The following is a 22,884-nucleotide window of genomic DNA, read 5'->3' as shown; positions in this document are numbered from 1 at the left end:
TTAGGGACACCGACTCTGGAGCTGACCCACCTGGCTGCAAATCCCAGCTCTGCTGCTTATGAGTTATGTGACCTTGGGCAAGTGCTATAGTTAAATGTTTATCCCTTCCAAAAAGTAGGTCTGAATGTTGTTGAAATTTAATTGCCATTGTGATGGTATTGAATGGTGAGACCTTTAAGAGATCTAGGTCATGAGGGCTCTGCTCCTGTCAATGGCTTAATGCCATTATTTCAGAAGCGGGTTTTACCCTCTTGCTCTCTTCACCCTTCCACCATGTGAAGCCTTCTGCCATGTTATGACACAGCAAGAAGCCCCTCATCAGATACCAATACCATATACTTGTACTTCTCAGCCTCCTGAACTGTGAGGAATAAATTTCTGTTCATTTTAACTTACCCAGTCTATGGTATTCTGTTATAGCAGCACAAAACAGATGAAGACAGAAAGGTACCTAATTAGTTTGTTTTTGTTTTCCAATATGGAAAATGGTCATAATAGCAGCACTATTACCTCATAAGGGTGATAAGTGGCTTAAACACCAAGTTCTTAGAACAGGGTTTGGCACAAATGAGGTGCTCAATAAATAGCAGCTAGTCACACATATATCAGGGTTTCAATCAATTGTTAAACAAATTAATCATAAAAATCAATTCTCTTATGTAATTACCAGAGCAGATACACATGACCATGATAATGTAGACCATCTATACTGAGCTTAGAATTTTCTCTGGAAATGTCTTGCAGAATTTTGTTTTGTATTTTATATTTTGGGGATCTACCTCCTTATAACAGTTTAACAGGAAAAAAACATAAGTCGAAATTTCAGTTGCATTTACTATAGTTCTGTTCATTAATTTCATTAGCTGTTTGGACCATTAATAGATAATCTACTAAATAAAGTAATAATTTATTAAGCAAACAAAACATAATTATTAAAAAACATTCCTGGAAACAAATTCACATTATGCTATATTTATAAAAAATAAAATTACTATAATCTAGAATTTGGTCTAATTATGTATATGAATAAAAATAGAAAGTACTAAAAATTCTGAGTTCTCTATTAACCTGTTAGAAAAATAAGCTGATATTTCATTTTTACATTGAAACTATGAGAAAGTCAACTTAATTGACAACAGACAAGGCAAAAAAATTAAGTCTTCCACTTTTGTAATAAAGACTATAAAAGGAAGCAGTTCACATAGAATTTCCAATTGGAGATATATTATACATTATGTAAAATACTTATTCTACTAATAATTTAAAATCCAAAATGTACAATTTGTTAAAAGAAATGTTACAATATAAGACATATTCAATAATTAATCCCATTGTTATTGTGATGATAACTTTTATACTTTATAGTCAGATACGATTTCATGGAAAATCTAACTTTTAGAATTTTTTAACAGGTTATTTTGTAAATGCTTGGTTTATGAGTGTTTTTAAGCTGTAATTCTCATAGATTAACAGTTCAGAGTATCGGATATAATTGGTGGATGGAAATTAAAGTGAATTCAGAGAGAAACTATTTCCTATTAATTACTTTAGGGTAAAAAAAAAAAAGAATACTGGCTTGCTCACCAACAGAATGACTTAACACCTACTTTCATAGAAACATTACTCTTTAAATATCATACCACATGTCCTCTCTTCATAATCTATTATTCATACTGCAGCAGCCAGAGTGGTCTTTTCAAACACAAATCACATTATTTGACTCCACTGTATCAAACTCAATTGCTGCTCATTGTCTTCAGGGTCAACATCCTTAATGGGCCCTACGAGACCTTAGATGGTCCGCTTCAGCCTTCCCCTGCAGGTTCATCAGCATCTTTCTTCACTGAAACCTAACACTTCAGCATCTATAGTCAGCCAGATGAATAGTTTGATTCTTTAACAAAGACTTTCTAGACCAACCCCACCACCACACACCCCTGGCAGGATTAGGTCACCAATTAAACACGCTCATAGTGTCAGATATCTCCTTTGGATCAACTGGAGTATCTATAATTTCATTTGATCGCTGTGATTATTTGGTTGTTTCTCTTTCCCACTGGGCTATAATTTCCATGAGGGTGGGAACAACATCTGTTTTTCACTCGCATCATATCCTCAAGCACAGATCTGGCATATAGTTGGTGCTCGGTATTTGCTGAAAAATTGCATGAGTCAATGTAAAATAATAACTTGGAGTTGCTTCTGTTGATAATTTCATATTAAATCTATCAGTGCTGGGATTTGGAATATCATACAAATAATTTCAGCAATCATATATATTTCTTTACTTCAATATTATATTATACAGTGTCACTGCCTAAGTACTTCTTGAATATATCTATGACTTGCTTACCACGCAAGAAAATGCTTACGCTTTTCAGTATAGTAAATGGTAGCTTTCTCTTACTTGCAGTTAGAAAGAAAATGTTCCATAAACACCATGCATTGGGACTAATTCACATCACAAAGGAAAAGTCTATTATTCTACTTCCTGGTAGGTAGTATGCAAATGATTTTTTAAGATTAGTGACTGCATGTGCTCATTTACCTGGTTTGATGCCAGTTAATGCCTAGTGTTACAGTATAATTATAAATGGTACCCACTTTCACTTTTAAAAGTATCCTAATTTGAATAATAAATGTAGAGGTTAATTCTTTCTAACACTGGCTGCTATTTTGTTTCAACTCTGTTAAACACAAGAGTTACAAGGTACAAAACTTTTATAAAAATCACAGCTAAAATATATGAGCAATAAACTCACCTTCCTTGTAAGTCGGATTGTCATAATGGACTTCTAGGAGCACATAATGGGGATCTAATGCTGTGCCAAGGGATAATCCAACATGAGGTGGATAAGAAAAGCCCTAAATATGGAAAATGCCGTGAGACAGTGTCCTAGGAGAGTCCTTGAGAGCTCCACTCAAAAACCAGCCATTTTCAAGGATGTTTCAACCCTCTGGAAGCCCATTAATCTACAACGGATGAAATAAAATAAAAATGACTTAAGGAAAGAATCCCTTCCTAGGAAAATGGAGTTAAGCAACCTTCATATCGAAAGTAGAGTTAGAGCTTTACTTGCATTAATTGGAGTCCTATTTGTGGAGGGAAACATGACCAATTAATTGTGTTATATCTCAGCAATCACTAGTCCCACCTCTCCACCAATAGCCCAGGCAAAAATCACGGTTTCACAGGTGAGGAACGCGTCGGGCATGTTGGGGTGATAGCACTCATGGCCGGACGCCAGAACACTGTCGTTGAAGTTGCTGCTGCACTGATAGAGCAGGATGTGGTGCACCAGACTCTCATGGCCTTTCTGTATCACTGGCTCAACCTACACAGACAAAAATGAGAGGAAGGACACAATAAATAAAACCACCCTACAACATCCCACAACAAGCATGAAAACTAACATAAACTATTATCAGTTTCTCAAAGGAATATTCTTCTCAATTATGTAAAGGTTGTGTAGTTCAAGTCTAATTTGTTCTGGAGATGGTGACAATGGTAAAGATAATGCTGATGACAATGGCAACAACACAATGAGACAATCGTTTGCTCCAAGAAACATAGGGCTTTACTAACCGGCTTTTTTGGCTGTTAACTCACTGTCGTGTCCTTTGCCCATTCTTCAGAGCAACTGTTTTGAAATTTGCATGCTTTCTCCCAGGCTTGCCCTTCCTCCTCCTCCCATATACATATATATTCACATAGAAAGAAAGAAGTCAAGGCTGTAGGCACAAATGCTCCGAGTCTCCCTCTCATCCACCTCAGAATGTTATCCTTACTCATCCCTACCAGAGCTGAGAGATGAGGTCTCATTCATCTCCATAAATGCATGGTCCTGAGAAGAAGGCTAGGGCTCAATCTTTTTTTGGTTTGTTTTGTTTTTTTGAAATGGAGTCTCACTCTGTTGCTGAGGTTGGAGTGCAGTGGCGTAATTTCGGCTCACTGCAATCTCCGCCTCCTGGTTTAAGCAATTCTCTGCCTTAGCCTCCCAAGTAGCTGGGATTACAGGCGCCCACCACTATGCCTGTAATACAAAATACAAATTTTTGTATTTTTAGTAGAGATGGAGTTTCACCATCTTGGCCAGGCTGGTCTTAAACTCCTGACCTCGTGTTCCACCTGCCTTGGCCTCCCAAAGTGCTGAGATTATACCACACCTGGCCAATCATTTTTTTTGATGACTTTATAATCAATAAAATTCAAGAAGAATCAAATTGTAATCTGGCCTCCAGACTCAGAATTGATGATATAGCCTAAACCATGAGGATTTCCTAAGAAAAAAAATCCACACATGAAACAAGGAAACTTGCTGCAAGTTTCCTTGCACATTTTACTTTTATTTTAATGATTAAGATCAAAAGCTAGTAACAATTTTATTATTACAATTTGAAAGAGGGAAAAAAGCATTGTTAGCTACATGCTCCTTTGACACTGTTCGAATTCAGACAGAAAAACTAGAAACAAGTAGAATGGGCAGTGAAATTGGTCCTCATGTGAAAAGCATGATCCACGTGAAGGTGCTCCTTCCACTGTTTGCCCTGTTAGTTCCCTTCATAACACTCACCCACTTTAGTCCAAGAACCTAGGAATCAACTCAGAATGAGTAAAGTACACCCTAGCATCCCAGAGATTCTATATGTAAACCAAATGGGTCCTTGTACTTGGTGTAGGTGAGCTATAGGTGTTGCCATCAATTACAGCAGGGGTCCCCAATCCAATACTGGTCCAAGGCCTGTTAGGAACTGGGCCACACAGCAGAAGGTGAGAAGCAGGCAAGGGAGCAAAGCTTCATCTGCATGGATCCTCCCCATCACTCACATTACGGCCTGAGCTCCACCTCCTGTCAGATCAGCAGTGACCTTCAGTTCTCACAGGAGCACGAATCTTACCGTGAATTGTGTCTGTGAGGGATCTTGGTTCAGTGCTCTTTATGAGACTCTAAGGCCTGATGATCTGAGGTGGAACAGTTTCATCCCAAAACCATCTCCTCCATCCTATAGTCCATGGAAAAACTGTCCTCCAGAAGCCACTTCCTTGTTGGCAAAAAGGCTGGGGACCCTGAGTTACAGAGTTCTTTTTTCTTTCCCCTCAGAGTTGTTTGAATCTTTGTTCAGCTGATAAAGAAGCCCTAGTGTGCTCCTAAATATCCAAGAGTTTAGCCTTAGAGTTCATCAGCACTTTCGTGTTTAGTCCTCACGAGTCAAATACAGCACTGCATTTTGAACTCCTTGCTTGCTCTCTACTTTCAGCATGCACATTTACGTGAAGTGCTTTCAGCTATTTTCTCTTATGGCTTTGTTTACCATTTTCTCCATAGTTTTTCTGTTTTCTGTAGGAAAATCTATGCAAGGGGGGAAAGGGAATGTAGTGGGTAGAGTCTGAAGGTGCAGCCAAGAAATTCAAGTTTTTAAATCCAGTTTTCTTTTGTGTTACACAGTGAGTCATACCACACCTAAGCCTCGGGTACATTTTTAACATCACATGCAAGGGAAAAACATTGCACACGGTTTTGTTTGCACTTGTTTTGTCTCTAAGAGGTCATGAGCCCTAAAGGCAGAAACTTTTCTATTTTGCTTGAAAAGGGTAGTTATTATTGTTCAAGCATGGTTGCATAATAACAATGACTACACAGAAGTAGAACCCAGAATTTCTATTAGAATGTCATTTCTATGTCTAGTTTGAGCTTCTGCCTGAGACTTGACATTTTTGGGGTTCCTCAGTCTTCCAAGGGGAACAGGGCGCTGCTAAGATGTCAACAGTAAAATATTCAGACATGTGAGATTTTCGCTGAGTGCCTCATAAAGTCAGGCAAACTGAAGGTTGTACTGAGCTCTACAAGGTAGGTCTTGGAAAGAAGGCTTTAGGGCACCGGAGAGTTGGTTACTGTCATGACAGCTTCAGACACTAGTGGCCTTCACTGACGTGTAGGAAGAGGGAGTTAAGGGTGTGTGATGCTGGGTGGTGCCTGACTTTGGGGAGCTTCAAATAAACAGTTTGAAAGAATCTTTTAAGAGCAAGTGCTTTTTTTTTGTCTTCCTAGGAAGTGCTGAAACTAACACCAAACTGCCGAGCTACCAATTTATCCCCGGAATAATAATAACATCTGTCTTGTATTTAGACCTACTATCTGCTAGCCACATATGCATCATTCTATGTATTTAATATTTACAACAAATCTATAAGAAAGACATTATAATCCTCAATCTTACTGAAATTTACTGAAACTCAGAGATTAGACAAGTTCAAAGAACCATGGCTGGGAAATGGTAGACGGGATTTTAAACCAGGCTGGTCTGACCCCAAAGTCTGTACTTTTCTAATGGCTACACTATTGCAGGAAGTGTGTTGGAGACGCATCAGGGACCCTGGAAGTTGCTGCCAGTGGGAGGGAGGATGAAAGTCTTCAGTAAGACAAGCTACCGACATCACCTGTCATCAACAATGCCAGAAGGTGCTTCTGGAAGCCACTAGCAGGGACCACCACATGCTGATGCCCTCAGAGGAGCAGCACCAGACTGAGAGTCTTACACCTGGGGAGGGGCCTCCTGGCCTCCTGACCACCCCAGTCCCAGGGCCCCTTGGCCTCTAGGATGAGAAGACAGACCCGTGGCCTTTCAATGCGTTCCTTCCTAAAAAGGGCAAACAAAAAGTCTTCTCTTCGAAACCTGATGAGGGCTTCAAGAAGAATTACACTGTAATCTGACCTTCAGATTACGGATTGAGGATACAGCCTAAAACATGAGAATTTCCTAAGCAAAAACATCAACCTATAAAACAACAAGGAAGCTTGCTGCACACTTGGGTACTGATCACGGGAACAGAGGATAAAAAGGTTTGGAAGAAGCATGCCCTTGGCAAAATAGGATGTAAGCAAAGAAAGGGGGGAAAAAGAGAAAAACAAGTGCTTGGAGATGCCATGTAAGGATAAATATAAATTAAGAGGCTGTTAATATGAGAGGAAAAAAGAACACCTGATTATCAAACTCCTGAAGAATAGAAGAATAATTTCTAAAGAGGAAACTTTCAGACCACCATGGGGATTTTAAATGAGACACCAAGAATGTTCCTTAAGGATGGACATAACCCGTTTAATGGAGGATACGGCTTGAGGAAATGAGAGCACTTTGATCAGCGCAGGACAGGGCCATTGGCTCAAATGCTGAGCACAGGATAGGATTTTCCACAATGCTTCACGCCGTGCTCACAGAGCCTGATGAAGCCAGGACACTGCGACCAATCTCCCGATGGTGGCTACTCATTATTTTCTACTCCCACGACAAATTCTACAAACGTTTTAAACCATCAACAAACTGTGTGTTAAGCTGTGTGTGTGTTATGATATTCTTCATTAGTGCCAGTAAGGCAGAAGTGCCAAGGCACTGTCTGAGGAGGCCGAGGGAGGCACACACAGAGCTCCATGCCCCCTCCTGCTTGTTGGCTGAATGTGCCATTAACCCGACTCTCTGGTGTGCTGGGTAACTGTCCACAGAAAAAATAAGACTTCTGCTTTTGCATTATTGCATTGTTTGTAATGATGATAAGAGTTATACATTTTTTTACTTAAAATACTAAGAAAAGTTAGGCTGTAATGTATCAGTATACTAAAGAGTAGCACTTCAAAAGCGTTCCTGATTCTGGTTACTTCCCACACTCACATTATTACCACAGTCACAGTGGGAATGCCAAGAGTTGCCTCTACTAAAAAATATTAAAATTGTAGGAATTATTAAAGAAAGTCATGGCCATAGAAAGCACATGAATGTAGATAAATTGGTATTTCTAACCCTGGAATGAACATTTAATTTAATTTTGCTTGTAGCCTGGCTATACGATGGCAGAAGAAATAAATAAAAAGGAATATAAAGCAGTGCATGTGGAAGTGGGGGCAAGATGCAAACATGGAAATTCCCCTGATGACGTCAAACTGTGTTACTGATCCCATATTTTTGTACAAAAGTGGGGTTTACAGACCTAGAATGATGAGACCTGAGTTTACCTTCTATGGCAAAACAGATCAGGCAAGGAGGGCCTAGCAGCTGGGGGTTATTTGTTAACTGCCGTATTAAAGGAACAGCCCAGAAACCCGAACATAGATGAAAAAGAAAGGAAAAGACTTCAACCTGAAAGAATCTTTTAAAGAGGAAAATAGTCTCTTCTGTTAGATCAAGTGACTGGAGCCTTCGGATACATTTGAGATATCTTAGCAAGAAAAGAAAAGAACAACAATAAACAGCTGCTCAAGAGTAGCCAAAACCAAGGTGGAAATTAACATTGACCATAAAGCTGACCTTGGCAATGACCATTTTTCCTAACCTCATCATCTCTTGTTACCTACTTTATCCAGGTCAAATATGCCTAACATAGCCCCTGCAGCAAAAAGAACACTTAATAACTATTTATTGAATTGAAATAAAATGAATACCTACCCTTTCCATGAAGCCAACATCAGTGAGTCTGAATCAGTAAATTCATTTGCCTCTGAAGTTCTTGATTATCACCACTATACTGCCTCCCACTTCAGCTACCAAATCCCATTGTCACATCTGTCCTTGTATCTGCCCGTGAGTACACTATGTCTGAAATTCTTTGTGCGTCTCTTTCCTTCCCTGTTAGCTCCTTCGCACTTTTCCGGTTGCTCAGCCTGCCATTTGCTCCTGGAAGGCCACTTCAACTCAGCACTCATCAGCACTCTCACAGCTGACCCAAATGCTCAAATGGTGACTCACTCCTGTAATCTGCTCCTTCTCATCCTCCACTTGGGACACTGAAGATGTACTTTATACAACTATTCGCAGAAGACTTCAAAGGTCATAACTCACACTTTTGCCTCAGAAAGTCAGTCTGGTTTTGCTCTGCATTCTGTTCATCTCCCTGAAGCGGCTATTCTAAAACATTTCCCAATCTATGCGTACCTCCTAATCAGCTCTCAGCAAATGTCTTCATTATTCTGGTGACAGAGGAAAGCATTTCTAGCCACTCTATAGTTGCCTGAGGGCAGAGCTTGGGGCTGGAATTTGTTGCAAAGGGCATGATATTATTGGAAAGTCTTAAATGTCAACAACCTATTCCATAGATTCATTTTTTTTTTATAATGTAAAAAGTAATAAAATAATTCAAAGAATCTACACTTGGTGGCATCTTATTCTGCTTAACTTGAGCTATACGGAGTGGCATGAGACACAGAGAACCTAAGACCAAGGGACTGAGTACAGGGATAAGACCAAAAAAGTCTATGTGTTGCAGAATTCCCTCGAACTTAGAACCGAGAAACTATTTCAGAATATCAGGCAAGAAAATCTTAGGGGAAATGTATGTTTTCCTTCAGTGATTGATGGAATGAGATCTCTGGCAAAACTGTGTCTACCTGCTGGTCTCCCTTCACCAGCACCTACCCTGAAAACAGATTCAACTCAGAAAAGGCTTTTTGTGAAAGACACTTGAGTACTGGCCAACAGAAATCCATATGGTTTTGCAGGCTTAAAATTGCCAATTATCTAAACAATAATGCTGACTGAAAGAAACATATTTTTTTGCTTGATTTCCCTGTGCTGTGTTAACAGCACCTCCTGAAAATTCATGTCCATTTGGAACCTTGGAAGAGGACTTTATTTGAAAATAGGGTCTTTGCAGATGTAATTGGTTGAGATGAGATCATACAGGATTAGGGTGGGCTCCCAATCCAATGACTCATGTCTTTATGAGAGAAAGGAGAGGGAGATTCAGACACAGACGCACACACAGAGAGGATGGAGACATGAAGATGCAGGCGGAGGTTGGAGAGATGATGCCACAGCCAAAAAATGCCAGAAGCTACCAGAATCTGGAAGAGTCAAGGAAGGGGAGCTTTTGGAAGGAGCCTGGCCCTGCTTATATCTTGATTTCAGACTTCTGATCTCCAGAGCTGTGAGAGAATAATTTTTCTTCTGTTTCAAGCTATCCAGCTTGCAGTCACTTATTACAGCCCTAGGAAACTCATACATCCTAAATTTTCTACCATAAACTAACAATTTGGAGATTTGTACATTTATACCCAGGTCATGATTGTCTCTGTCCTTGTTTGTAACACGGACTCATCACAAATATACATTTCCCATACATGACTGAAGTTAAATAGATTTCTTTATTTATAGCTAAATATATGTGTGTCATGCTTTACTTGTTAATTTTGGGGGTAAAGCAGGAGAAAGTACCTTTTTTGTCTTGTCTGAGTATACTCAGCAATATGTGAGAAACACACGGAGGTTACTAGAGCTCTTTTTATTTTTTTGAGATGAAGTCTCACACTGTCACCCACACCCAGGCTGTAGTGCAGTCACGCAATCTCAGCTCACTGCAATCTTCGTCTACTGGGTTCAAGCAATTCTCCTGCCTCAGCCTCCCGAGTAGCTGGGACTACAGGCGTGCACCGCCACATCCAGCTAATTTTTTTGTATTTTTAGTAGAAACGGGGTTTCACTACGTTGGCCCAGATAATCTTGATCTCCTGACCTCGTGAGATCTGCCCACCTCAGTCTCCCAAAGTGCTGGGATTACAGGCGTGAGCCACCACACCCAGTCAACTAGAGCTCTTTTGAATAATTTTCCTGTACTCATTCTTCCAGCTCTACCCATTTAACATGTGGCTCCTTGCTTGTTAAAACATGAGTGGAAGAGTGGAACACAGCTCTTCAAAACAACTTGCAACTCGATAGACTCCAAACTAAAACAAAAGGAGAGAGGTGATGAGTGTAATCTGTAATGAGCTGGAAATTTTGTAAATTCCCATCGCTTTTCTTCCTGCCCATTCTTGTTCCTGGCACCCTGCTTTATGTACCCACCTGAGGCACAGGTTGCTGCCCACATAAAAGCCCATAATCCGTCTCTGAAAAAAGTTATCCAAAGGTCAGCTAGCTCCTAAAGTGATGCTGCCTATGAGGACATTTCAGCCAGGACTAACTTTATAGATGGATGAGCATATGATCATGCTGACAAGCTCACGTGACACTGGGAGCACAGAGGTATCTACCCCTCACTCTCCGTGTCTCTGCCATATCCTCATCCCTAACAGGAAGGGCTCTTTCTTTTAGCATGACAATATAGCCAAGATATGAGAGGCAACCAAAATTAACAAGGGAATGGCATCTTTGCACCACAGACACTCCATTCTGAAGAAGGTAAGGGTGCAACGCAAACCCTGATTTGCTGATGTGGTGTCAAGGGCCACAGCATGAATGGACTTAGCTAAAGCCCATGAGGTGATGCCAAGAAGAGATTAAGTGGGAAAGAGAAGAAGAAAAGGAAGGGGAAAGGGGAAGAAATGAAGGCGAGTTATTTCTGGGAAATAACTCACCCACTACTATAGTCCCGAATTCTCATAGGTCTACCATCTTCAAACACAACCTTGCCCTGCCAGCCACAACTGGCCAATTCAGGGAATGGTGCCCAGACTATCTTGGAATTTTTCAAACTATGAAAAAGAATTCAACCCCCTCTAGAAGCTGAATATGAGTTGGAAGGTTCAGCAACCTCCAGGGATGATGTTTCTCAGTACATGAAAGAAGCCAGCATTCAGTGAGATACCATCATGCAAGCACACAGAGAGGTACCAGAGACAAGATAAGACAGGCTGGGCAGAGTTAGAATATTTCACTGAAGCTGCTCCTGAAACCAGTGCATCTCTGCCAACTGTGGCTTAGTTATTCAAGTTTTTTTAATAACCGAGTCAATACATTCCTTCCTTTTTCTGAAACTAGTTCAGCTTGGGTTTCTATTGCTTGCAAACAAAAGTCCTGATTAAGAATCAAACACAAGTAGGTATAAATCATCAATTCATCAATAAGTTTGTGTAGTCATGCATGTGCTACCTGAAATTGTTTTCTTCACACTGGAACATTGCCACATACAGTTACTTTGCTTGTTTTAATCTTCCAGTTTATTTACTGTTCTTAATTTGACCTGCGTATGTTCCAAATAAAGTTACTTCAGTAAATGCCCTTGAAGAGTGATATGCTGCGAGAGATATCATGGCAGATATGCCAGCAGAGATAGCACTTCCTCTGCTACATACCAATGTCTTTCTCCCTTGCTTACTGATTTCTGAATTTCCACCGAGGCACTTAGGATTAAGGTTATTTGACTTGATGAATATGTAAGTACCCTTGAAGAGAGATAACACATTATGATTTACAGTCATTTATTTTAAAATTTGAATGAATTAGGTCCTTTGGCCAAACACTTCAAGAATATAAAAACAAACAAAACAAAGCAGAACATTACTTTTAAGAGAGTTTGTAGCACAGCATGCTTAGTGTATATATTGTTCTTTGAATTTTTAATAGATCACTCATGAACTCTAAGGTATCCTCTGGCCCTATATTAGCATATATATTAATTTTCGATTACTTGAGATATTCAATATACCAGAGATCACAGAGAACTTTATGAAATTTTGAAATTAACATATCTGTGGTAAGCAAGAAGTAGTCAATTTTAAATTAATACATATATGGCCAGCAAGAAGTAGTAGTGTCCCGGAGGTCCCATCTTGGCTTTGCAACTAACCAGCTGTGGGACATGATGTAAGTCACGTGATAATAGCTCTGCTTCCCATCCAGCTCTAGACTACATACAGACTAGATGAATATATACATTCATTTAATCCTCAAAATGACCTTATGTGTTTAAGTAAAAGAATTAGTCCACATTTTACAGATACAGAAAATAAAGCACAAATAAGTTAAGAAACTTGACCAAGTGTCACAGCCCAGATTCGACTCCAGTTGCCTGGATCAAGAATGTGCTCCTAACCACCACACGGTATACTCTTATCTTTATTAGCAGGGTCATAGATGGGATAACATCAGTGCTCTACCAAGAACACTTCAGATCCCTGGAGCTCTTTCTGTGCACCCACCACGCAGGTCCTGTTCTAGGTGTCTCATTTATAATCATTTGCATCTGCAACTTTCCTAGGAGGGCTACCGTACAGAGAGCTAGTGCCACAAAATATACATTTCTCTGGGGCAGGTGAAAGGTATGGGGATGGGGCTGTCCAGCAACCTTGCCCAGATGGGACATGTTTTCCTGGGTTTAAGTTGAGGCTGGAAATGCAACGGAATCACACTCTTGCTCAGCTTCTTCTTCCCTAGCCTTACTCTCCCCATCTGCCAACCCCCAGCCCAGTGTTTTCTCCTGGCACTTCCTTAGTAAATCGATCGCACATAAATCCACGTCTCAAGGGACTATATTTCAAATAAGACAAGCAGGATAATGATGGAATATTTTTTTGGTACACATTTTATTGGGTTTGATTCTTGCTTTATTATTTTCTATCTCTGTTTTTGTTGTTTAACTTCTCACTAACTCAGTTCTTTTAGTAGTAAATTAGTGATAATGAGGCTTACTTATAAGATTATTTCAGCATTAAATGGCTGGTCCATGTGAAGCAACAGATACCTTGTAGGTGCTCAAACTGTTGTATTAGTATTATTATCTCAAGTTGGATCCTGAGTTTTTAAATGCAATTTTAACATTTTTCCCTCACAGACAACAAGTAAATCTATACAAGTAATCCATTCACAAGTTCCAATATTTCAAAATCTAATTTTAATGCTTGTATGACACAAATATTCAGGCAAAAACTATTATCATAAATATTAATGTTATTGCAAACTATGTAATCATATGAAATATATATTGGTGTGTGCCATCTCAATATATTAAGGATTTGATCTTCTAATTTTTTTTTTTTTTTTTTTGAGACAAAGTCTTACTCAGTCACCAGGCACCAGGCTGGAGTGCAGTGGCAGGACCTCGGCTCACCGCAACCTCCGGCTCTCGGGTTCAAGCAATTCTCCTGCCTCAGCCTCCTGAGTGGCTGGGACTACAGGTGTGCACCACCACGCCCAGCTAATTTTTTTGTATTTTTAGTAGAGACGGGGTTTCACCATGTTGGCCAGGATGTTCTCAATCTTTTGACCTCGTGATCCACCTGCCTCGGCCTCCCAAAGTGCTGAGATTACAGGTGATTTTCTAATTTTTATGTATAAGACTTAGCTATATTTTCTCTGCAGAGCTCTTTTTCTGAAATATGGCATCTCTCTTTTCTCAAAGAAAACTTATCTACATTCACTCATGTATGTTCTTACATAGTTTTAAGTATAAATTTTCTTTATCACTTTGATTTAAAAATGTTTTCTTTCAAGAGATGCTCCTATGAATGAATGAATGTTCATTCATGGACTCAACTGACAACTACACCCCCTCCCACCTAACAAAAGCCCCACCTGTATCTACACACTATGTGCTCTGTTAGGTGCTGAGGGAGGAAATAACGATACATCAGACATGAATCTCACAGTCTTATGATTCAAATTCTAGAACAATAGCGAAGCTAAGGCTAGAGAATAATCATTTTTTGTTGCCTTCCAGCATCAATTCTTCAAGATTTTCCTATCAGGAACCCTGAATTTCTGAGCTACACCATTTGGCTAAGAATGATCCCCAATTTCCTTGGGTGGCCTAAACCCACTTATGTAATCCCAATGTTCATAGGAGCTGAAGCTAGTCCAATCACAAGGAATCCCTAGACTTTCACATGGTAGCTAAAAGCTATCCTCTCCTTTCCCTTGGATGTGAAAGAGAACGTGTGCTGCATCAGAAGTCTGCACTCCCATTTCTCTACCATGAGGCAAAAGAGCCTAAGGTTGAAGACAATACAATGTTAAGGGCAAGCTCAAATGAAGCTGCAGCTCTTGTTATAATTTTTTTTTTTTCTGAGATGGAGTCTCACTCTGTCTCCCAGGCTGGAGTGCAGTGGTGCAGTCTCGGCTCACTGCAACCTCTGCCTCCTCGGTTCAAGAAATTCTCTTGCCTCAGCCTCCCAAGTAGCTGGGATTACAGGCATGCGCCACCATGCCCAGCTAATTTTTGTATTTTTAGTAGATGTGGGGTTTCACCATGTTGGTCACAAACTCCTGACCTCATGATCCACCTGCCTAAGCTTCCCAAAGTGTTGGGATTACAGGCATGAGCCACTGTGCCCGGCCGAAGCCACAGCTCTTGAAATACCATGAACCTCTAGGCTAAGGAATTTGCTTCAAATAAATTCAAGCAACACTCAGTTGAAATAAAAATGGGTTTGATGATGATAGTAACTGTCAGTGACAATTATTTTCTTCAATCACCCTTTATTTGTTTCTTCCTCCCTTCAGACAAGCAACAAAGGCTAAGGGACTATTCAAATCTGGATTACCCCATCTCTTGTTTGCCCTGAGAAATGAGCACTGGCAGCAAGCTACACCGTTTTTTCTAAATGGGAAATGGGTTAAGGTGGAAACTTTGTTAATTCAGCTATCTGGAAAAACATGTATAATAAACAAAGCATTCCCAAAATAACTTATAGCTAAGCCTGGTTCTATAAATTTATAGAATTATTCTATCATTTTTTTAACAGAACAATGAACATTTAGAACATACCAAAACAACAAGACTCATCTTATTTCCCTTTTCTCATCTGCAAAATGTCCTTCAAGACGCTTTTTAGTCATAGCTATCATCCTAATCCACATCTCTCATTCACCCTATAGGAATTGTATCAATAGCCACCTACTTATCTTCTTGGATGCTGCTATTGGTCTGAATATGTCCCCTAAAAATTCTTCTGTTGAAATGTAATAATCAATATGATAGTATTAAGAGATAGGGTCTTTAAGAGGTGATTAAGTCATGAGTACAGAGACCTCATAGATGAGGTTAGGGCTGTTATAAAAGGGTTTGAGAGACTGGGTTCATTCTCTTGCCTGCCTACTTTCTACCATGTGAGGACAGAGCCACAAGGTACCATCTTGGAATCAGACAATAGCCTTCACCAGACAAGCAGACACCAATGCCAGGGCCTTGACCTTGGATTTCCTGACCTCCAGAACTGTAAGATACAAATTTCTGTTCTTTATACATTACCCAGTCTAAAGTATTTTGTTACAGCAACACAGAATAAGACAGATGTTTAGTAACTTGCCTTTTGGATAACACTCTATATGCCAGGCAGATGATCTTTCCAAATCGGCACTTTTCACCTTGTTAATCTGACCAATCATATTCATTGTCTCCACACTGCCCACACTGTAGCTGGTTAAGTCAACGTTTCTTTTTCTGAATTCTGTCGTTAGCTGCATGTTACCTGCATGGTCCCCTATGCATGAATTCCAGTCGTAGAAATCCCTTCTCCTTCTGCACTACATTCATTCTTACAGTCATGATTTCATTCATGCTGTTTTCCCCATGCAATAAGTCCCCCTTACGCAACTTTGCTCATTTAAATCCTATTCATTTCTGAAAGCTAAAGTTTTGTTTTCCCTGGATGCTTCTTTGATTATTTTGGCTTATATCTGTCTTGTTTCTCAGAACTTCTCTTAGGAGGCAGTACTATGTGGTAGCTTGAAGCCAAAGACTTGGTTTGGAATCCAAAGTCCCCTTACGAGCTGAGTGACCTGAGCCAAATTACTTAACCTTACTGAAACTCAGTTTCTTTAGTTATAAAATAGAAATACAAATCAACTTTTTGGTTTTTGATATGGAGTCTCACTCTGTTGTCCAGGCTGGAGTGCAGTGGTGTGATCTCGGTTCACTGTAACCTCGACCTCCTGGGTTCAAGCCATTCTCCTGCCTCAGCCTCCCAAGTAGCTGGGATTACAGGCATGTGCCACCACACCCAGCTAATTTTTGTATTTTTAGTAGAGATGGGGTTTCACCATTTTGGCCAGGCTTATCTGAAACTACTGACTTTGTGATCCACCTGCCTCAGTCTCCCAAAGCGCCAGGATTACACAGTGGCCCAGAACTTGGGCCACAGCACCTGGCCTAAATCAACTTTTAATCCATTATAAAAACCAAAGGAGAAATGTGTCTAGCACATAATTTGTTGTAAACATTAGTTTAAAACTGTACTCAGTTCTGTACAATTTACCACATACATAACTTTTTTATTGAATGCAATTATTTCATATGTGAAATTTTTTCTCCTTAGTTGGAGTCGTAACTCACTGTTTTACTACTTGCTACCAATTCATTACATGGGGCTGACTTTTTCAAGGCCTTTATTATTTGTGTATGTGTGTCTGTGTGCGTGTAATTGAGAAAACATGAAGACTAGACCTTGCAAATTATTCTTTGACATGCTCTTGCTTACATCTCTATAAGTATGAGCTGTTTTTAAATGATACATGAATTGTTTTTTAGTTTAACCTGTATTTCAAATTCCAGCATTTCATAGAGTCAAATGCATATACAGTTCATATACAGTAGATATATATGATTTTGCTTTTTCATACTGCAGAAAAAAATGATTCAGAGAACTTTTCCAATAGTTGTTTTTGGGGGTTTTGGTGGTTTGTTTGTTTTGGCAATACACGCACTTCAACTCCTATGCAGAATAGATAGATGCACATGGAACAACATGTTTCATGGAGGATGAAAAACTGCAGAAATGGGCAACATACAGGGACATAACTCCACATCACAGAACAGGGGAGACAGAACTATGCAATTAAAAAATGCATGAACACTACAACTTTCTTTTATGCGACCCATCCTCCCATTCCAGGGAAGTAAAGATTAACAGAAGGAATTGAAAGCAACATTAAATTAAGCAAAGATAAGTAAACCCTAAATTACCAAAACAATGGAGAAATTATTTGCAACACTTATGTCAAACAAAGGCTTAATTCCCTTAATATAAAAAAAAGTTCTAATAAAACAAGTTAAAAAACCAAATTGTGAAAATAAGCAGAGCACATGAATCAAAAGTTCGTGGAAGGCCAGGCACAGTGACTCACACCTGTAATCTCAACATTTGGGGAGGCTGAGGCAGGTAGTTCACCTGTGGTTGGGAGTTCAAGACCAGCCTGACCAACATGGTGAAACCCCATCTCGACAAAAAATACAAAAATTAGCTGGGCATGGTGGTGTGCACCTATAATACCAGCTACTCTGGAGGCTGAGGCAGAAGAATCACTTGAACCCAGGAGGCGGAGGTTGCGGTGAGCTGAGATTGCGCCACTGCACTTTAACCTGGTTGAAAGAGTGAAACTCTATCAAAAAAAAAAAAAAAATTCATGGAAAAGAGATCCACGTGGTTTCAAACCTAGAAAAAGGTAGTAAAAGTCATTCATTAAATATATTGAAGTGAAAACAACGACATACCTATCAGATTGGCAGTATTCACCTATCAGATTGGCAATATTTTAAAGGCTGTTACAGGCAATTTGAATAGAAAGAATATAATAGCATAAAACTGGAAATAATTTAATGTTGTTAATTAAATTATATTAAATTCAAATATTCATACAAGAATAAAATGTATACATGCTGAAGTGGAACATTTTACAAAAGGTATTGTTAAATGTTAAAAGCAAGTGTCAAAATTCATAGTGTAATCCTATCAGGATCTAAAAGATAAAACAAGGAAGTTATGTATACATATAAGATATATGAAATTTTTTCTATATCTTTCTCTTTATAGAGAAAGAAATGAAAATATAAACAGAAATAGATATAAAGGTATGTGATTTCATATGTATAGACAATTTCAGAAAAATACAAGAAAATATTAATGTTTGCTTTATAAGCCGTGACACTTGAGTAGCATTAATACAAGTTAGGGCATTTTACTTTTCACTTTATGATCTTCTATATTTGAATTTTTACAATGAGCAAATATTACTTTTATAGTGTATTTTTTAAAATTCTGGTTTCATCGCTTACTAACTGAATGGCCCATGACAAATTGACAACTTAATTTACTGTATGAGTCTCTGTTTCCTACCACACACGGTGATCATGAGGATTGCATGAGCTAGAAAATTCCACACAGGTGAAGCAAGTCTTCTTAGTAAATGACCTGAGGTCAGCTGGTTATTCTTATGGGAGTGAAAAATGAATCTTAACTCTGATAGCGGCAGGAGGCAGACAGGGGTAGGTCCCTGGTGAAACCTGACCTTCAAATTAAAGACAATTTAAAGCCTGAAAATCAAGGCACAAGTCTTGGATAAGTCCATGGACTGGATTGAGAACCTCTGTTCCCATTTGGCACACTTTCCTCTGATTGATCCCCACCCTTCTCCTATTTTACAATATCTACCCTTCCTTAATTGGTGTTTTACACTGTCATGTTACCTTTGAGTGGTGTCTTTGTTTTACTCTTTTTTGCATATTCACAAACCAATCCACACACATTCCCCTATTCTGAACCCATAAAAGTCCCAGACTCAGCCACACTGGGGGACTGCCCACCTTTGAGTTGGGAGTACTATCCAACTTTGGGTAAGGAGACTGCCCAACTTGTGTCTCCCTCTCTGCTGAGAGCTGTTTCATCACTCAGTAAAACTCTCCACCCTGCTGACTCTTCAGTTGTCCATGTAATCTCATTCTTCTTAGACACAGGACAAGAGGCTGGAACCTGCCAAACAGTGGGTACAAAAGGAGCTGTAACACAGCTGCCCCATGTGACAGGAAGCAACAGCAGGGCCAGGCCAGCCCAGGAGCCACAGCCCAGAGCAGGGCAATGGTAACAAATGAGCAGAGGTCCCACTGGCCACAAAATTTTCTGGCTTGCTAAGCAGCATTGAAAAAATCCTGTATCATTTCCTACCCCACATATTCAACTATAAAACATCTTCTGCAAACCCAATTCCAGGTACATTTTAGATTTAAATGTAAAAACCTAAAATAATATTTGTAGTAGATAACACAGAAAAATACTATCATGCTGTTGGATTCAGTTTTATAGTGTTCTTGAGAATTTCTGTGTCTATATTTATGAGGAACAATGGTCTGTAGAGTCCTTCTTTGGGGTGATCTTGTCTGGCTATATTAACCTAGATAATACTGGCCTCATAAAATAAATTGGTAAGTTTTTCTTCCTCTTCAAAAGAAAAAAGAATAGAAAAGAATTCCATACAGTGTAGAGTATATATAAGGCATTTATCCTATTAGTTCTCAAAATGTTAGTTCTCATAATCCCCATCCGTTGTCTGTCTATATTTCCTTGCCAATTACATTCATATTATATTTGCGGTATGCTATCATACATAATTAGATAATAGTCTCCAAAAACCTTTGAAAATATTTACTTCCCTATTACTGAGTCAATGCAATGTAATGTATCTCTTCTTATTTTTTAATGTAAAATTTGTATTTAGAGTAATTATTGACCAGGAAGAATTTGGAACTGGGTAGCTAAAACAAGAGATTTTTCTTCTGCAAACCCAATTATATCCTCTCAGTTTTTAGGCCTTTAGAATAACTACATGAGTCTCTCTTTTTTTTTTTTTTAACCTAAACCTACTGTGAAGATTGACAGCCCAAATGACAGATCCTAGTACATGTGGTTTTACCTCTGATCAGTCACCTCTCCTGATGGGGAGATCCCAGCAAGGATACCAAGACCCTTCCTTGGTTCTGTATCATATATCTTCTGTTTTTCTGGATTATATTTTGCTTTTTTGGTTTTCTTTGAAGTTGTAATTGTGAGTCTGATTTTTTGTTGTTGTGTGTTATTGTTGTTGGGGGATTTTTTTTAAATGATTTTAAGGCCTAATAATTCTATGGAAGAAAGGGCAGAACTTAATTACTAACACATGATTCTCATGATAAAATGCCAGAGCCCAAATTAGAAGAAAGAAAAAAAACTTAGTTTTTTACTTAGTCCAATATAACTTACATATACAAATAATAGTTTAGTTATGCATGTCTTTAAACTAGCTTCCTTTTAAAAAAAAGCTTTCATATCCTGAAACTTCTAGTTCCTGTGTTTATATGTAATTTGTCATGATTTTCACAATTTTTTAAAAAGTATATTATTTTAGCACTTATTCATCATAATTTAAGGATTTTATTTAATGAAGAAATTTCATAAATGGCCCATCTGTTTTTTCTAAGAGCAGGAAAATAACATCAATGACATTTTTTATTTCTCTGGGCATAGTCTAAAGATTAAATCTAATTGTAGGCAATACAAATTAATAATATTGCTTCAGGCAGAATTCTATGTTGGTTTTATCCAACATAGAATTCACTGGTCTTTTAAATGCCTGCAAAGTAGGTTCTGTTCTATCCAGTAATGAAAGTAGGAGAAATTGATGATAAGTGGTTTCTCTCTAAGATGCAAAAGAAATGTGCTTTAGAACCAATAAAAAGCCCAGGTCTTTAAATCATATTTTTTTGGGCCCATTTATGAACTGTCTACAAGTAACACAGCAGAACTGTTTTTAGATGGATTAGATGCATAATTCACAGTGCCATCCATTCAAAATGCATTTTTCCGAGGGAAAAAATAAATTTTTGAACGTTGTTTCCAACTCCCCGTTATCAACTTGAGTCTAGATTTGAGTCACGCACCCAACACATATTTACTAAGCATTATCAGAAACCGCACCTAAGGCTGCAGAACCAAGGCACAGTTGGATCAATTGTCAAGGAGTTAAAGGTTTATGATCAGATAAAAGATAAATTCCACTAAAAATGTGCTTATATATCAACAATAACTATCATTTGTTAGTATTTATATGAACCAAGGAGATTATGCAAGTTATCACATTTAATCTTTATACAACATTGAGACAGGTATTACTGTCTTCATTTTGCAACCAAAAAAATTAAGTAAACTAAAGAAATTCACATATATTCTTAGTGGCAGGCTTGGATTTGCACCCTGGTCCAAATGGCTTAAGTCTCATTCTTCAGGTGACTGTCTGCCTTTCTTATCTGTACAGCATACAGTGGAGATGCAAGGGAGAGAGCTCTGGTCAGAAAAGGAATTAAAATAAGATTCAAAATACTTTTGTAGTTTAAATTTATAGGACCGTTTCAAAATGTCATTTAGGCTAGGAGCAGTGGCTCACACTTGTAATCCCAGCACTTTGGCAAGCCAAGGCGAATGGATCACCTGAGGTCGGAAGTTGAAGACCAGCCTGGCCAACATAGTGAAACCCCGTTTCTACTAAAAACACTAAAATTAGCCCAGCTACTCAGAAGGCTGAGGCAGGAGGATCACTTGAATTCTGAAGATGGAGGTTCAGCCTGGGTGACACAGGAAGACTCCACCTCAAATAAAGAAAACAAAAAAGTCATTTGATTTTTTTTATGTAGTGTTGGCCTCTAGTTGGAAAAAGGTAACAAAAAATTTAAAAGACTATGCTTAATTTCTCACAGAATTTGTGATGAACCATTGCTACAATGAAGAAATGCAATCTTTTACAAACCATGAAAGTTAAACAAATGAATAGAAGTGGACGACTTGTTAAATTCTCACTCTTCTCTGTTTTTTGTTTTTTGTTTTTTTTTTTTCTTATTCTCCATGGGTCTGAACATGAGGTCCTCATTTAAAACGTTCTCATTTATAGAACAGTTCCATGAGAAAGAGAAAACACACTAAACTCAGGCTATGGCTGCATTAGATAAAACACTAGTCTTCATGTCTGTGGGTGAATCTCCATCTTCCTCCTTCTCTGACTCCAGGAATTCTGTTTATCTTATAAAGAGGTTCACACCGAACTTACTTTTTCAAAGCTCTTCAATCTGTTGCTTTCCAGATATGGTATAAAAACGTCTTCTCCTATAGATGTAGGTTTCTTGAGAGGAAGGCAACTGTTTTACTATCTTTGGGTTTATTTGGTTGCCTGCATTTTATTTAATTCACAAAGTTAACAGAAAAAAGAATGTAACATCATTCATATAACAACCACCCAGGATTCTGTCATTTTTACTTTGCTATTTATCTTCACCCCTACTTAATTCAGTACATTTCAGTGTTCCTACTGGGTACTCAAATGTCGAAGTGACCTGCCAGACTCAAAGACCAAGGTGGGTCCCAAGGACAAACTTAGGGGTCATTAGTC

The 22,884-nt window shown here is 38.7% G+C and overlaps 1 protein-coding gene across 2 annotated transcripts in view; it reads right to left on the bottom strand.

The window, feature by feature from the left end:
- Positions 1-22,884, bottom strand: part of MOXD1 (monooxygenase DBH like 1) — a 110,705-nt gene that overhangs the window by 32,373 nt on the left and 55,448 nt on the right. For both annotated transcript variants that reach the window (XM_003932439.4, XM_010343013.3), the window contains exons 5-6: positions 3,156-3,335; positions 2,763-2,865 (exon numbers count right to left, since the gene is read on the bottom strand). In XM_003932439.4, the coding sequence (XP_003932488.2) occupies positions 2,763-2,865; positions 3,156-3,335 (283 nt within the window). The remainder of the gene's footprint in view (positions 1-2,762; positions 2,866-3,155; positions 3,336-22,884) is intronic.

The sequence above is a fragment of the Saimiri boliviensis genome, chromosome 4 (assembly GCF_048565385.1).
Source record: "Saimiri boliviensis isolate mSaiBol1 chromosome 4, mSaiBol1.pri, whole genome shotgun sequence".
NCBI classification, from domain to species: domain Eukaryota; kingdom Metazoa; phylum Chordata; class Mammalia; order Primates; family Cebidae; genus Saimiri; species Saimiri boliviensis.
The sequence above is the reverse complement of the archived record's forward strand: the minus strand, read 5'-3'. Positions and strand labels throughout refer to the sequence as shown.